At 37.6% G+C, this 15,466-nt stretch overlaps 1 protein-coding gene across 2 annotated transcripts in view; it reads right to left on the bottom strand.

The window, feature by feature from the left end:
- Nucleotides 1–15,466, bottom strand: part of LOC148944394 (uncharacterized) — a 127,225-nt gene that overhangs the window by 107,180 nt on the left and 4,579 nt on the right. For both annotated transcript variants that reach the window (XM_089100492.1, XM_089100494.1), the window contains exon 2: nt 2,539–2,760. In XM_089100492.1, coding sequence (XP_088956618.1) covers nt 2,539–2,760 — 222 coding nt within the window. The remainder of the gene's footprint in view (nt 1–2,538; nt 2,761–15,466) is intronic.

Below are 15,466 nucleotides of genomic sequence, written 5' to 3'. Positions count from 1 at the left end.
TATGGCAGTGTTGTTTCTAAACTAAATTTTAATAAAATACGAGCAGCGATTAATTTAAAAAAACAAAGTTTTACGATGGAAGTAAAGAGTGAAGTTGCTACTTAAAACGAACAAATATTATTACTTCACAGCTTATCTAACATATATCAATAAAACTAGTGCAAATAAATCAACTAGTGATATTTCCCTATGATTGTAGGATTACAGAAAACTAGCGCTTTACTGAAAACACAAAACAATATAAGAGTTTTGGTACGGTAAAAATAAACATTTAAGGGCACTTTTAACAGTATAAAATTAAAGAATTTTTAGATTGTTGCTTTTTCTATTTTTTTTTTCGTTTAATTTGGCATCACATATGTACAATGAGCTCAGTTCAGTGATCGATGGTCGTCGTGTTTCTGAAAAAGACATTTTATGACCTTCTTGTAGTCTGGTTCAAAGTGAAGGAATCTTATTAGTATTAAGACTACAAACTCGCTATAAAACTTGCATCACAATTTGAAATTCTCCGTTTTATTGAGAGAAATAACTGGATCTCCAGAGTCCGTATTATGGTTGATATGTTCTTCATTTCGAGTAATACTAGGTGAAGTCAAGATGTTACCTGATAAGTCAATCCATTATTTTTATGCTGTTTATTGACTGTAAACTCATTATTTTTACTCCTGAGTTTTAAAATAATTTTAATTGTATACTAAAAGTTACTGATATCATAGCCCCTGTAAGACTAAAAAAAAGTTATAGGTTAGTTTGTTGTTGTGAGGCTACTTATTTACTTTTGACTCCTAAATCGATATTCTTGTTTTTTATACCTGGCTTTTGTGTTTTCAGTAAAGCGCTAGTTTTCTGTAATCCTACAAACATAGGGAAATATTGCCAGTTGAGTTATTTTCACTGGTTTTATTTATATATGTTAGATAGGCCGTGAAGTAATAATTTTTGTTCGTTTTAAGTTTCAAGTTCGCTCTTTATTACCCTCGTAAAAACTTTGTTTATTTAAATTCATTTCTAAGGATTGACAACTTCATTATCATGACAAACATCGGAAATCATTTCATACATTGCCTTTCCGCAAAATACGAAATTCTAATTCAGTGCAAAAACAAGCCGTCCTTATTTAGTGCAAAAACAGACTGAAGGCAATAAGTGAGACAATAGTCCCTCCACTACCCATTTCCTGTCAACTTTTCAGTAGCAACGTAGGCATGTTGTACCTTGTTTGAACCAAAACTATTTAAGGATTATATGACTAGAGAACCTAGTGGGCTTGTAGCTTCTATAAAGCCCCATCTCATCCATCCACCAACTGTATATATAAAGTTAGGTATGTGCCACCTTGCGTTAACCGGAACCACATAAGTACATGACATGAGACTGATGATTTTCAGAGGCATACTATCCTTCCCTAACTATTGCGCGAAAACATTCAGATCCACTTAAAACTTCTAGGGGGAAGTAATTTGGATTACAGGGATAAAGGGAAGGCTTTTTCACCGACCTTCCAAATCAAGGTGTTCTAGTTCACTTGAAATTTGTTAGGTAGGAACCTACAATTAAGGAACTAAAATATCAAACTACCCTGCTGACCACTACAATTCAAATACAAAATTTCTTTCTTGGGGGATTTCTCGTCTAGCACGGAGAGAGACTTTAAACAGGAACCACGAAGTATGTTCGTAAACGTGCTAATTGTTCTACCTTTATTCACTTTTGATAAATTTTACGCCGCGAAAATTTACCTTTATACAAATTATTACCAAAAGATTATTAAGCAACGACGTAGTTTCCTAATTACTAGTAAACGTTTTATGGAACAATCCTTCGATAATAAACATAACCACTTGCTCTCACTATCAAAAACGTTGCCAAAAATATAACAGGCCTTATGTTTTGAGGCAATATGAAGTTGCCTTAAATGTGTCTAAAACTGACAACGCAGGCAAAAAACACGTAGTTTTGACTAATATAGGGTTAAGGCGACAGCGCTGGTTACCATTGTGCAGTTTCTAAACGCTTTTATAAAGAGGGTTAAACACTAGCTTGCTTCGTGTTAAAGAATAATATCGAGGTGGAGCTCAAAATAAACTAGGGGACAAAGGAGGTAGGGTAGGAGGCAAAAGCAGAATGACAAAGTTATTTGTACACCTTTAATAAGCAATGCGCATCCCTTTAGCATTTGCCCAATACATTTATATTCTAGTCCAGAACTAGGAACGTGAGCGTTACAATTCAATTTTCTAATGAAAATAGATCAGTATCATTAACATTCACGAGTCAAACTGTCAAAATAAAGTACGGGAGGCTTTATAAGCAACTTTTAGTATTTCAAAACCAATTAAAGGCCTAGAATAACGTCCTTAGATTCCTGCTTATCTTGAAGACAATTCTTCCTTTTGATATTTTTTGTAATTGACCATATAGCACAATAGGGTCTCAAGTACTCATAGCTCCACCAAGGCCTCTAGTTTAAAGCCTAAATGTATCTTAGATAAACCCATAATCCTTGAAACCCTATAAAACAAGAGGTATCCTTACCATTTCCAAAAGTCTTACACTGAGTTCGCACAGGACAAGTATAACCATCACGAGATGAGTATCTTGGACCCCGTCTACCATCTCTTATAAAATCGGGACTAAGTGAACCAGGACCACTGCCTCCACTAGAACTTCGCAGGTACGGGGGAGTTTCGCGCCAAGTACCATCACTAGATAAAACAACTCCTTCATCCTCTTCGTCTTCTGGGCCTGACGAATCCCCTAAAATTGTGAATTATGAGTTACTTTTCCACCATTGACATTTGTTTGGGATTTCTAGCGACAAGTAAGAAAAGTTTGGGATTTAAATAAGTTTAGAATAAGACACATTTTTTATTACCATTGCTCATACTAAAGGCCTACTGTAAAAAATAAGTCAGACGACAGTGCGTTCGATTTCAGTAATTTTCCAAAAAGTTAAATGTCTCACTCTTTTTATTACCAGGAAAGTATCTTCACATAAGAAAACACTAGTTCCCTAATATTTTTCGAAAATTGTATCACTTCCTAAAATTATTTTTTTTAAATCCGGCTTGGAGCGGTAGCTAGCAACCTAGTAAGAGATGATCACGTTCCTTAGTAAAAACTACAATAACCCATAACTACTAAAAATATCATGATATAGCCCGAGGCAAGGAAATCTAACAAAAGGGTTTATTCGAAACTGTCCACTGGGAGGCTAAAAGTGTAAAATGTAACATGTCTTAGCAATCCAGGCATGTACGCTCGTGAATTGCCCAGAAATTTGGGAAAATTTAAGACGAGGGCCCCCTCCGTATGTCCCCGCCAACATCAACAAAGTATTCTGTTCATTAAAAAGGTTTATTTACTCACTTTTGTTGACAAATTAAATTAATTTAATTAGTCAATTTTTGTTAAGAAATTTTTGTATGTTAATCTTCCTTGCATATTTGAAATCTTGTGAAATATCCAGGCAAGAAAACAACGGTGTAGAGCGTAGATACTTAAATAGAGTAGAGATAAGAAAAGAACTTCGAGCTAAAGTCTAGACAAATATTTAAACAGCTTTAGATGTTAATCTGAAATTTCCGATATTGGGACTAGTATTTGATCATTCAAAGTGGGGTCCTTAATCTCAAGACAGCAATCCTAATCCTGAAAAGTAGTCCTCACTAAAAAGGGTATATTTTCCAACATACAGATGTCCAGCATTTGCCTGCAAACTCTCAAGGATTGGTAAGGAACTATCCCTTTTATATCGCAAAATAAGGACTTAAATACTTCAATATTCCATAATATACCTGGAATGGCTAAATTAAAAAGAAAAAGCGTCGTGTAGTCAGGATACCAACAGTTCCGTATACTACTACTACTACTACTAACAACTCACCGCAGCACCAAGTCGTCTGAGGTTAACACAGCTACGTACACTCCTCTTCCATCCCCATCTATTCAAAGCCTCCCTCTTCACACCCTCCCAGGAAGCTCACATTTCTGTTAAATCTTTCTTATGACATCCTTTCACCTTAGCCACGGACGACCTGCTTTCTGTTTAGCCCTAGACGGTTGGCCGAAGAGTACATGAATTTTTTGAATTTGTGCGGGGAAAAAGGGGGAGCAACTTAAAAAAGGTTAATATTATGGTAATTGTAAGTAAATTCATGCATGTTTCATGCAAATTTACTTGTAGCAGAAAAATTACCATGATGTAATAATGGATAGACGAAGATGAACAATTTTTAATAATAATCAGTTTGTGTGCAATAACTGATTCCTTAGATATAGTAGGAGAAAAATAAGTTTTGACCAGGAAAAAATTGGTACAGAAATGGTTTCTTCACCATTCGGACCGGAAAAAAATGATTAAGAACATATCAAAAATCAAAATCTCTAGCTCGATGCAAAATTGTTTTTTTTTAATGTTTTTTTATTTATTTTCTCAACAACCGGGAAAAAAATTAAAAACGTAGACTATAATGTTTTATACGTCTTTTTTAGATAAGATTTTGGATCTGAATTCATTTCGGATACTCATTTCGTTATCTGACCAAAAGAAAATATTTATTAGCACAAAAAAAAATGGGGAAAAAAACTGTGTCTTTGGGAAAAAAAAACTCTTACCAGCGTTTATCAAGGTCTACTACGGAATAAGTTTGTCGTTCTTGTAGTCTATTTGGCTATGTAAACGAAAGGCTTAGAAAAAAAAGACTAAACAAAAATAAACAGGAATGACGAAACACCTCAGCGCCAAACACCATGAGACAAGGTAGGTTCTAACTTAATGTGTTCAGAGAAAAGCTTTTATCTTAATTTTCAAATATATAAAAATTGCACATCATCAAAATGTAGGAACTAGATTTTTCATCATCACAGTTAACTGTTATTCTTCTTCACTAAGTTCTTCTTCTTGAAACTTCGAATTGTTGCACGAGCTTCCCTTACAGGTACGGCAGGCTATAGTACAATCAAGTCCGTTTTTCTTACAGGTACACTTTTCACTATCACAGCCGTTAATACGACACAAGCATTTAATAACTGTCAGCAACTGAGACAGAGCGGCAGGGAGATATGTTTTTATTGGCGCAAAAAATTCGTTATCCTGCAGTTTCCATTCCAGGCGTAAAGGGTCTACTGAGTTCCCGATCCAGAGTTGAACTTGGAAATAAACACATAGCGAGTGGTACTTCGCTGCTGCCTGAGTCGGTGGCAGTTCTTGTGGATGCACGAAAGTGGTGGCAGTGCTCACTTTTCTGTGAAAGATTATCTTTCTGGCAGTGTCCAGGTTCGAAACATCAGGGCAACCGTACAGTATCAACAATGCTCGCTCTCCTGCTGCCACAATATCGTCAAGCGATGCGAGCTTGTCGCCAAATATAGCAGCGCTGTCCCTGAAACTCTTGTTGGAAAGTAGCAGCTGAACGGCTTTGTCCTTTCCTATTCCGTAAAGGTGATAGGTTGTGTCACAACCCAGCACGGCATGACAGAACGGTATCATATTGCTGACATCTGATCCTAGCTTCTGCTTCATCTCACTAATATCCCAAGCTGAACTAGTACCGCAAAACTTTGCTTCAGTTGAGAAATATAAACGCCCGGAACGCGAATCTGATCGACTGATCAGAAGAACCAAGATGTCAGTATCATCAGCAACCACGATTGTGTCTGTAAGACTAGCAGCTTCTACGGCTTTTTCTACAATCAGAACGTCGGCGTCTGCTTCCGAGTGGAAAATTCGGAAACCAACGGCTTCCAAATGGTTGCCGAGCAGCTTCAGGAAACGTCCTTTGTTTGTCTTACATGAAAGAAACTCTTCTTTCTTCATGCAGAGGGTCATCTCTTCGCTGAAAAAGACTTGGCGGCCAACCAGCCTTGCTCGACGTAAATGGGTAGCATCTTTGATTGCTGGACCACCTTCATATCCTTCAAACACAACGATCGCACTAGGGTACCTTGCTTGTATGTAATGGACGTATGAAGCAAAGATGACCTTGAAGGTTGACCCTACCTTCCATGGAACTCGATGTAGAAGAGAACCACCATCCAAGACGATGTTACACGCAGAAACAGGTCTTGAGGGTGACTGAGTTTCAATCCCGCAAGCCTGGAAGATTGCTTTTGCAATCTCTGGCTTATTTGCTTTTCTCATAAGGCCATCGCTTTCGAAAAGAGAAGGATGAATCGTACAAAGTTCGTGCTTGAAGTTTCTTCTCGAAGATCAGTTCGCTGGGCCACTATTATAAACCGCTGGAAATGGAGCGCCGGATCTATGTGCGCCACCACGGATGACCCCGCCTTTTTGGAATTCAGTAGGGTCACTTGGTCTTTTTTCTTGAAGACTTGCTCCTTCAAGGTTATTCCCGTCATCTTACTTAGAATCAACTTTCCAGCCACATCGGCTTCGTCAACATTAATATCTTGGGAAGAAGTTAATCCGTTGGCAATGTTTCTAAGCTGATTGTCACCTCTGAACGGAGAAGATTCTCCGAAGTATCCGACGAGCTTCTGGGTATCGTCGAAGTCATGCTCCTTTCTACTGGAACTCATGTCGCGGTGCTGCTCACTTGTCGAGTAACCAATTTTTGTCAAATTTTTCATCAAGAGGTTGATCTCCAGGCATGCTGGTCTTGACAGAACCCAAATGGGTCTCTGCTGTTCTGTCATCCCACCTCCAGTTGTAAGACCGCCCGATGTTTTCAGACTTCTCATATACTCCTGCTCGATGACAAGATCTGCCGAGAGCCCAGCCTAGCGTCGCTCTGATTTTCTAATGGTGTGACCTCCCTGTTCAAATGCTTTGAAGATTGGTGGGTGACTAGTTTGAAGCTTAGCCATCTCTTGCTGGTATATCCAGACCGACTTGACATAGAGGTTATGTCCAGATGCTGCTAGAAACGGAAGCATCTCTCCTGCAGATTGTAGGTGCAAATCCCACAGGCCTAGTCTCTCGGCACGTATGAGCTTAAGCAGTATCCCAACCATGTCAAGATACTGAAACCAGAGCTTCACAGTTCTCTGAGTCAGCAGGTCTTGGCGTCTCTACTTGAGAAAGTTTTCAAGTTGCTTGAGCTGGGGATCATGACCGAGATCTTCGGGTGGGAGGTATCCATCCAGTACGTTAGCGAAGACAGTAGACATGTCTAAAGACGTCAACGTCGCTTGCTCTTCTTCGAGGAGATGAGCATATATGGCCGAGCTCACGAGAATGTGAGCTCGAACAGCTCTAGAAATCACTTTTCCAGAAAGAATGTGCGGCACTGCACCAGTCACGTATACCAATTCCAGAACCTCTTTCAGACCAGAACCTTACATGAGGTGTCCTATGCATCCGACGAAACTCATCATCAAATGAAAACCGCCTAACTTGAGAACAATACTACTCAGCTCATTCGTCGTGTCGGACTTGAGGATCTTCATAGACGTCCACCATAGCGGCTGGTCAAATATGAGAATGGGTTTGAATACGTAGGTTCTGCCTTGTGGAGTTACAAAGCCCAAGGTTGAGTAAACGCAGGATTTGTTTCTAGATAGGAGGTAAATCGTCGGCAAAAACAAGACACTTGCATTGCTGCGAAGGTTTCCCGTTTCATGATGTATTTGGTTAGAGAAAACTGACTGCATTTATCCATTCCTGGCTCTTCAAGGCTCAGCAGAATTACGCAACTTTTAAAAGAATGCAAGACCAAAGCACGGTGTAACAGAAAATGAATATCAGAAAGAACTTTCCAGCTGGTTGAAAATGTCACCGTTAAGGCTCAATCGGACAAGAAATTGTTTTGGACCACAGTTGGGTTATTTGTTCAGGTGGGGAAAAATGAACCGAAAATTGGTGCTCCTCTTAGAAAAATACCACGTGATCGTGTGTCGCTTGATTTTTTTTTTGATTTTTTTTTTACTTCATACAAAAACAAAAACAAAACAAAAAAGAATTAAATGATTAAACGTGATGTTTCTGTCTAATAAAAGAGCACAAAAACAATCGTTTCTTAAAAGGGAAACCATCAATAAACTACTTTTCTTTTCACGGTTCCTCATTCTCGGATTCTGGAAATATCTAAAAAATAGGCGCAAAAACGTGAAAAAAAGGGAATTTCGCAACGGGATGGAGATTTAGATTTTTGATATGTTGTAGAGCTCTCTTTTCTGAACACAGTGGTGCAAAAATAATTTCTGTACCAATTTTTTCCTGGTTCGACTATTTTTTTTCCGTATCTTTCCCCTACTAATATGTCTCTCTTTCATTCTCAGCTCGGGTTAGCGTTGCCAAAAAAAAAAACATGGTATATTTACACCTTATAAAATTCGTCATCTTTCAATGAAACCTACTGACTGTATGCAATATCTATAATGTGAAATACTCACTTGCCTTCAGGTAAAAGTAAAAAAAAAAACATATAATATCTTGCACTCACATAAACAGGAATTTGTTCGAGGGGAGGGGATAATAGAAAAAATCATTTGAGAATTTGAATAAGAAGTGCCGGGAAATTCTGGACAATTTAGGATTTCCAGAGACCTGGGCCCTAAGGCAACACGCTCACTTCCCAGCTCTAACGTAAGGATCGAAAATCAAATGAGACTGATTGTAAAAGTACTAAGGCAAAATGCTGCATTCATGTGCCCATTGTATAGCCTCACTTGATTGGTAAGGTACTACAGACACTTATTCATATAAAGTAAGGTGAAACACAAGGTAAATCGCAGGACAAAAAAAAAGACCAGAAAATTCATAATTGTCTGGCTAAAAAGGGCTGTATTTCACACCATGAGACACAAGCTCAGAAGCACAAGCACACAAGCTCACACAAGCACAAGCTTACCCCCCCCCCAAAAAAAAGAGAAAAATCATGAGTTGTATGCATACTATTCAAATCTTCCATTACGCATATTTCTCTCTGACACCTGTTTCAGTCGAACTGTTTCGGATATCACCATGGTTCCTAGGAGTTTCGGTGGCACTGGGTGCCCCTATGTCTATAGCTCCGGCAATTAATACAGGGTACTAGTTTCTAATTAAAAAAAAAACAGTCAGGAATATAGATCCACACTAATCAGCAATAAATTGGTATGAACCACACAATCAGCAGGTAGATTTCACGGGTAGTGGCCACTTACCGATGCCTGCTGAATTGATAAAAAGGTAGTGTTTATATAACCATCTAATTGTAAATGCAACAAATGTCTAGAAAATGAAATCCTCGACTTTCGTCATTGTGGAACTAGATAAGGGATCAAGTAATAAATCCTTTATTTCGTAATACTAATAACATTTTGGATTTTGAATTGGAGTCTTTCAAGTAGATTAAAGTTTGAAGGCGGACAGAGGGGTGTTCTGGATGTTTTAAGTTATTTCAAGTATATAACTAGCTTTGTACAAGCCTTTGTTCTTCAACTAATTAAAAAAAAATTCCACAAAATAAGTTTTTCAAAAAAAGTGCAGAACTTTATTAAACCAAGAATGTTCAAAAATAGAATCAAATTATATAACGAGAATACAACTACCACAAATCATCATCAATACATAGATAAAGCTCAGACCAAACAAAAATAAAATAAATAACAGTCAAACTCAAAACGAGCAGAAATTAATCTGAGTAGGGTTCTAAACCCTTTGCTTTCTAAAAGCCAGAATATAATTTGCATTTTAAAATTTCAAATGACTTTACTGAAAAAAAAATGTGCATTGTCAGTTTAATATACATATGCTGATATTTATTTCTTAAAATTTTAATTAATTTTCGATTTCTTAAAGTTATAAAAATGAAAACATTTAAAAGAATTTTTCAGAACAGTACAAATTACATTCTGGCTTTTAGAGAGATAAGGTTTTAGAACTCTATTCATCTTAATTTCTGCTCCTTTTGAGTTTGACTCTGTTATTTATTTTAATTTCTGTTTGTTTTCGGTTTCATCTATTTATTGATAGTGATTTGTTGTATGCTTGTTAGATTATTTGATTTTATTTTTGTTCATTTTTGGTTTAATGGAGTTCTATACTTTTCTTTTAAAAAAATTATTCTGTTTAAAAAGATTTTTTAATTAATTTCTGTTCGTTTTGTGTTGGCAGAGTCTTTTTTAGGAAAAAAGACTGAGTCTCTTCTTAAATTAAACAGCCATCCCCTCCATAAAAACCTTAAATACACCCTAGATGTTACGTTTGTTCCTTGCTCATCATCACGGGGGTTTTTTTTTTCAATCCCAAAGACTTTTTATATTATACTTATACTTTTATGAATAGAATGACTATCTCAAAATTTCTATTAGATGCATTTCAGGACAATACAATGGTGGGACAATAAAAATAATGGGCGTGGGGGGAGGCATTTGCCCTCTGATCACTTTCGACTAATAAGAAAGGCGCTAGTCTTCTCAATTTCCAATCGAATGAGCCCTTTTTGAAGCTTCTACTTTCTATAAAAACTTTATATGCCCAAAGGGCATAACTTATAACCCTTGTCCTGACGACTATGGAGGAGGGTTGTCATCCTCAAAGACATAATTTCCATACCTTTCAACTACGTTGAACAAAATGGCATATCAAAATATTGATCGGAAATGTTTGGGGAAACGATGGGCGTGGGTGATTCACCCTCCACTTACTTTCGAATTAGTGCTTTTTGAAGTTTTTACGACCACACTTTCTATAAAAACCTTATATGCCCTCAGGGCATAACTTCCAACCTTAGCCTTGAGGGCTGCGGTGGGAGGGGAGGGTGTCTTACTCAAAGACATAATTTCCAACCCTTTAAACTACGTTGAACAAAATGGTTATCTTAAACTCTTGATTGAATGTATTCGGGGAGATAGTGGGCGTAAGAGGGGGTTAGTTGCCCTCCAATCACTTTTAACTCTTAAAAAGGGCACTACCCCTTTCAATTTCCAATCGAATGAGCCCTTTTTAAAGTTTCTACGACAACACTTTCTATAAGAACCTTATGAGCCCCCAGGGCATAGCCTGCAACCCTTGCCCTGTGGGTTGTGGGGGGGTGTCATCCTCAAAGGCCTAATTTCCAGAACTTTAAACTACTTTGAACAAAATGGCTATATCGAAATTTTTATTGGATATGTTTGGGGAAATGGTGGGCGTGAGAGGGGGGGTGGGGTCAATTGCCCTCCAATCACTTTTTTCTTTTAAAAAGGGCACTGGGCCTTTTCATTTCCAATTGAATGAGCCGTTTTTGAAGTTTTTACAACAACGCTTTCTATAAAAACCTTATATGCCCCCAGGGGGTAGCTTACAACCCATACGCTGAGGTCTGGGGGAGGGGGTATCAGCCTCAGAGACCTAGTTTTCAGAACTTTCAATTACGTTGAAAAAAAAGGCTATCTCAAAATTTTCATTGGATGTGTTTGGGGGAAATGGTGGGCGTAAGAGGGGGGTTAGTTGCCCTCCAATCACTTTCTACTATTACAAAGGGCACTAGCCCTAACAATTCTCCATGGAATGAGCCCTTTTTGAAGTTTCTACGACAACCCTTTCTATAAAAACCTTATATGCACCAAGGGCATAACTTACAACCCTTGCCCTGAGGGCTGTGGCGTTTGTCATCCTCAAAGACATAATTTAGGGAATTTTATTATACGTTGACAAAATGGCTATCTCAAAATTTGGATTTTTTAAATTTTAATTTTTAAAAATTTTTAAGTTTTTACGACAACGCTATCTATAAAAGCCTTATATAGCCCCAGGGCATAACTTACAACCCCTTCCCTGGGGGATGTGGGGAGCGGGGTTTGTTATCCTCAAAGACATAATTTTCCGACCTTTCAACCACGTTGAACAAAATGGCTATCTCAAAATTTTGATTGGATGTGTTAGGGGAGTGGTTGGCGTGAGAGGGAGGTTAGTTGCTCTCCACTAACTTTCGACAGTTAAAATGGGCCCTAGCCCTTTCTATTTTCAATCGAATGAGCCCTTTTTGAATTTTCTACGACAAAAATTTCTATAAAAACCTTCTATTCCCCCAGGGCATAACTTAAAACCTTTGCCCTGTGGATTGTGGGGGGGGGAGAGGTTTGTCATCCTCAAAGACCTAATTTCCAAAACTATAAACAATGTTGAATAAAATGGATATCTCAAAATTATGATTGGATATGTTTGGGGAAATGGTGGGCGTGAGAGGGGGGTTAGTTGCCCTCAAGTCAATTTCTACCATTAAAAAGTGCACTAGCCATTTCAATTTCCTATCGAATAAGCCCTTTTTGAAGTTTCTACGACAACCCTTCTATAAAAACGTTATATGCCACCAGGGCATAATTTACAACCCTTATCCTGAGGGCTGTGGGGAGGGGGTTGTCATCCTCAAAGAATAATTTCCAGAACTTTCAACTACGTCCAACAAAATGGCTATCTCAAAATTTTGATTGGATGTGTTTGAGGAAATGGTGGGCGTGAGAGGGTGGTTAGTTGCCCTCGAATTACTTTCGACTATTAAAAGGTCAGCAGCCCTTTCAATTTCCAACTGAATGAGCCCTTTTTGAAGTTTCTACGAAAATGCTATCTATAAAAACCTTATATGCCACCAGGGCATAAATTACAACCCTTGCCCTGAGGGGTTTGGGGGGTTTGTCATCCTCAAAGACATAAGTTCCAGAAATTTTAACTACGTTGAACAAAATAGCAATCTCAAATTTTTGATTGGATGTGTTTGGGGAAATGGTGGGTGTGAGACGGGTTTAGTTGCCCTTCAATCACTTTCGACTATTGAAAAAGGCGATAGCCCTTTGAATTTCCAGTCGAACGAACCCTTTCTGAAGTTTCTACCACAACACTCTATAAAAACCTTATATGCCCCCACGGCATAACTCACAACCCTCGCCCTGAGGGCTGTGGGGGGGGGGGTGTCCTCCTCAAAGATATAACTTCCAGATCTTTAAACTACGTTCAACAGAAGGGCTATCTCAAAATTCTGACTGGATGTGTTTGGAGAAATAATGGGCGTGGAAGGAGTGCTAGTTGCCTTGCAATCACTTTTTGCTATTAAAAATGGCACAAGCCCTTCCAATTTCCAATCGAATGAGCTCTTTTCGAGGTTTCTACGACATCTCCTCCGATACGAAGTGCCCTCGTCTAGGCCCTCCCCTCCCCCCAAAAAAATTAAAAATAAAAATCAAACACTTTGCCAACATCATTCTTTACTTAGGCAGCGCTATTACGCTGCCTGTGATATATTTCCGTGCCCAAGATGAAAGAGCATGCCTGGTGCTTGTTTTGAAAATAAGAAAAACTCATTTACCGGGGTTTACTACTCGTAAGTTGCATTTCTGGTGCACATTTACTTATCAAGAGAGGGGGACGGGGGAACCGCCACAATGAAAACTTTACACTCTAAACAAAAACATTTATTTACCATTTACTAAACTGAAGTAATGCTTGCCAGTTGCAAAATACAATTTTTTTATAATTTTCTTGGTTAAATCTTTGAATACAAAACTGGTTTGCAGATAGCTTACAAACCTTTTTTTATGCTCTCTCGAAAAACTATGAAAGTGTCAGATGCACATTTAGTTACAATCATGGCAATATGTGAAATCAGCAAAGTGAACGCATTAAGACAGTCACGTGAAAGATGAAGTGCGCAGGATATACAGGGCCGTATCCAGGATTTTGGTTAGGGAGGGGGGTTACAAAAAAACTAAAAAACGCATCAAAGATGTGTTTTTATGTCTTTTTATTACGTTTTTACGAGTCAGACAAATAATTCGAGGGGGGGGGGGTCAAACCCCCTAGCCCCTCCCCTTAATACGGCTTTGAGGCCATGAGTAGTACCTAAAGATCTTTGATGGACCTATATTTACTACACTTTATAGTTTTCAATTACATGGAAAACTATAAAAACCCTTAGAAAAGGCTCAGGATTTGAAGGTAGAGGCGGGATGCAAGGTCTTCTACATACGAGCCAGGCTGACAATTAATATTAGCGTTATGTACTCTATTTTATCTCAAATAAATCCTATAAAACCGTTCTTGTTACGATTTCAAGTTTCTGTCAACAAGTAGATATATTCTTAAAATATATAATAAAATTAAAAGAAATAAAAGCAAAAAAATAGGCCAACTCTCTTGCGTGTACATATCTTATCGATCTAAATTTCAGATTGGACTTTCTTGGAAAAAGGCTAGGAAACACTTGTAAGAAACAAAATACACCGCACTGTTTACATTTTTCTTGTTCAAATAAAGATAAGAAACTTGTGGACCAAGCTGGAGCTCATTAACGGCAATCGAAATTAAAAGAAAGAATGATTTCTTTCGAATGTAAAAAGGAGAACTTGCACAACTCTTTGGAAGTTTCTAAAGGCTGCATCTCCATTCAGACTAAACTTGTTATGGGAGAAACTCTTAGAAAAGTAGCTTCCATTTGAAAAAATTAAAGGAACAACAGCTTAAAAATGTATGCCCTCAATATGCTGGTTTTTTTTTTTAATAAAACCAAAAAATTGATAGGAAATTATAAAAGCTACTTATGCTACAGCAGAGCTTCTCGACAAGGAAGCGTTCGATGACTAAATATCCTTAATTTAGATCATTATTTGTCTATCCACCTCACGTTCTGTATTTATTAAATACAGCTTGAAAAACGCTATTTCAGCCTATTTTAGAAACTATTATCAGCTTCGTATGAATGCAATTAGCATTTTTTGGGGTTTTATCACTTCTACAAAACTTCGTCAATTGTATACATCCAAGAACATTGGCGTTGCCACTGTCGACTTTTCAGACTGTCAACTCTGACTGATTTCTGAGTAAAAGTACTTTTCGGCAGTTTGATTGCCTGGAAAGAAATGCCAGGCCAAACAAATTTTGAATGCTTGAATGAAAAAGAAAATTTTCTAACATCCATACAAACTTGACGGTGAGGTAAGATGGTGATTCTTTTTTAATCTTGTCGTCATAACAGCTACACGGAAGTGTCCTGAGTTTTCCTATTGCTATTAGCTTGGAGATTATTTTTTTATGGTATTTTGGTAGATTTACAAAATATCCCCCCCCTAAAATAAACAAGCAAACAAGGAACTCATGGGCATCATGATTTAGGAAAAAATAGGTTGGTAAAGGCCTAGAATTGGGCCTCTTCAGAAGGAGACGTGCTAGAACAAAAAGAGAGGCATTATTGTATTACCAATTTTATGCTTAGTTTCATGGTTTAGCTTGTGTTTTTGACAATTCATCCCCAGCCTCCCTCTAATGGTCTCATGCGGCCTTAGGCTATGTAGAAAAAGTGACGTAATAATTGATTAAAACTGATTCAAAAACAGATAAAAATGAAAAAAAAAATTCATCAGTACTTGCTGCATATTATAAAGCAAGAATTCCGTTTTTTTTTTTTTTTTTTTTTTCCTGTCTTAGCAAGCATACAAGGAAATAAGCATAAAATTTGCAATTTAAAAATGTCTCCCCTTTTATCCTAGCATGTCTCCTTCTGAAGTGATCCAATTCTAGATCACTAAATTGTTTATGACTATCAAA

This window comes from Artemia sp. Qi Xiang Cuo, chromosome 14 (genome assembly GCF_049724085.1).
Source record: "Artemia sp. Qi Xiang Cuo chromosome 14, ASM4972408v1, whole genome shotgun sequence".
NCBI lineage: Eukaryota > Metazoa > Arthropoda > Branchiopoda > Anostraca > Artemiidae > Artemia > Artemia sp. Qi Xiang Cuo.
This window is presented reverse-complemented; position numbering and strand designations above follow the sequence as displayed.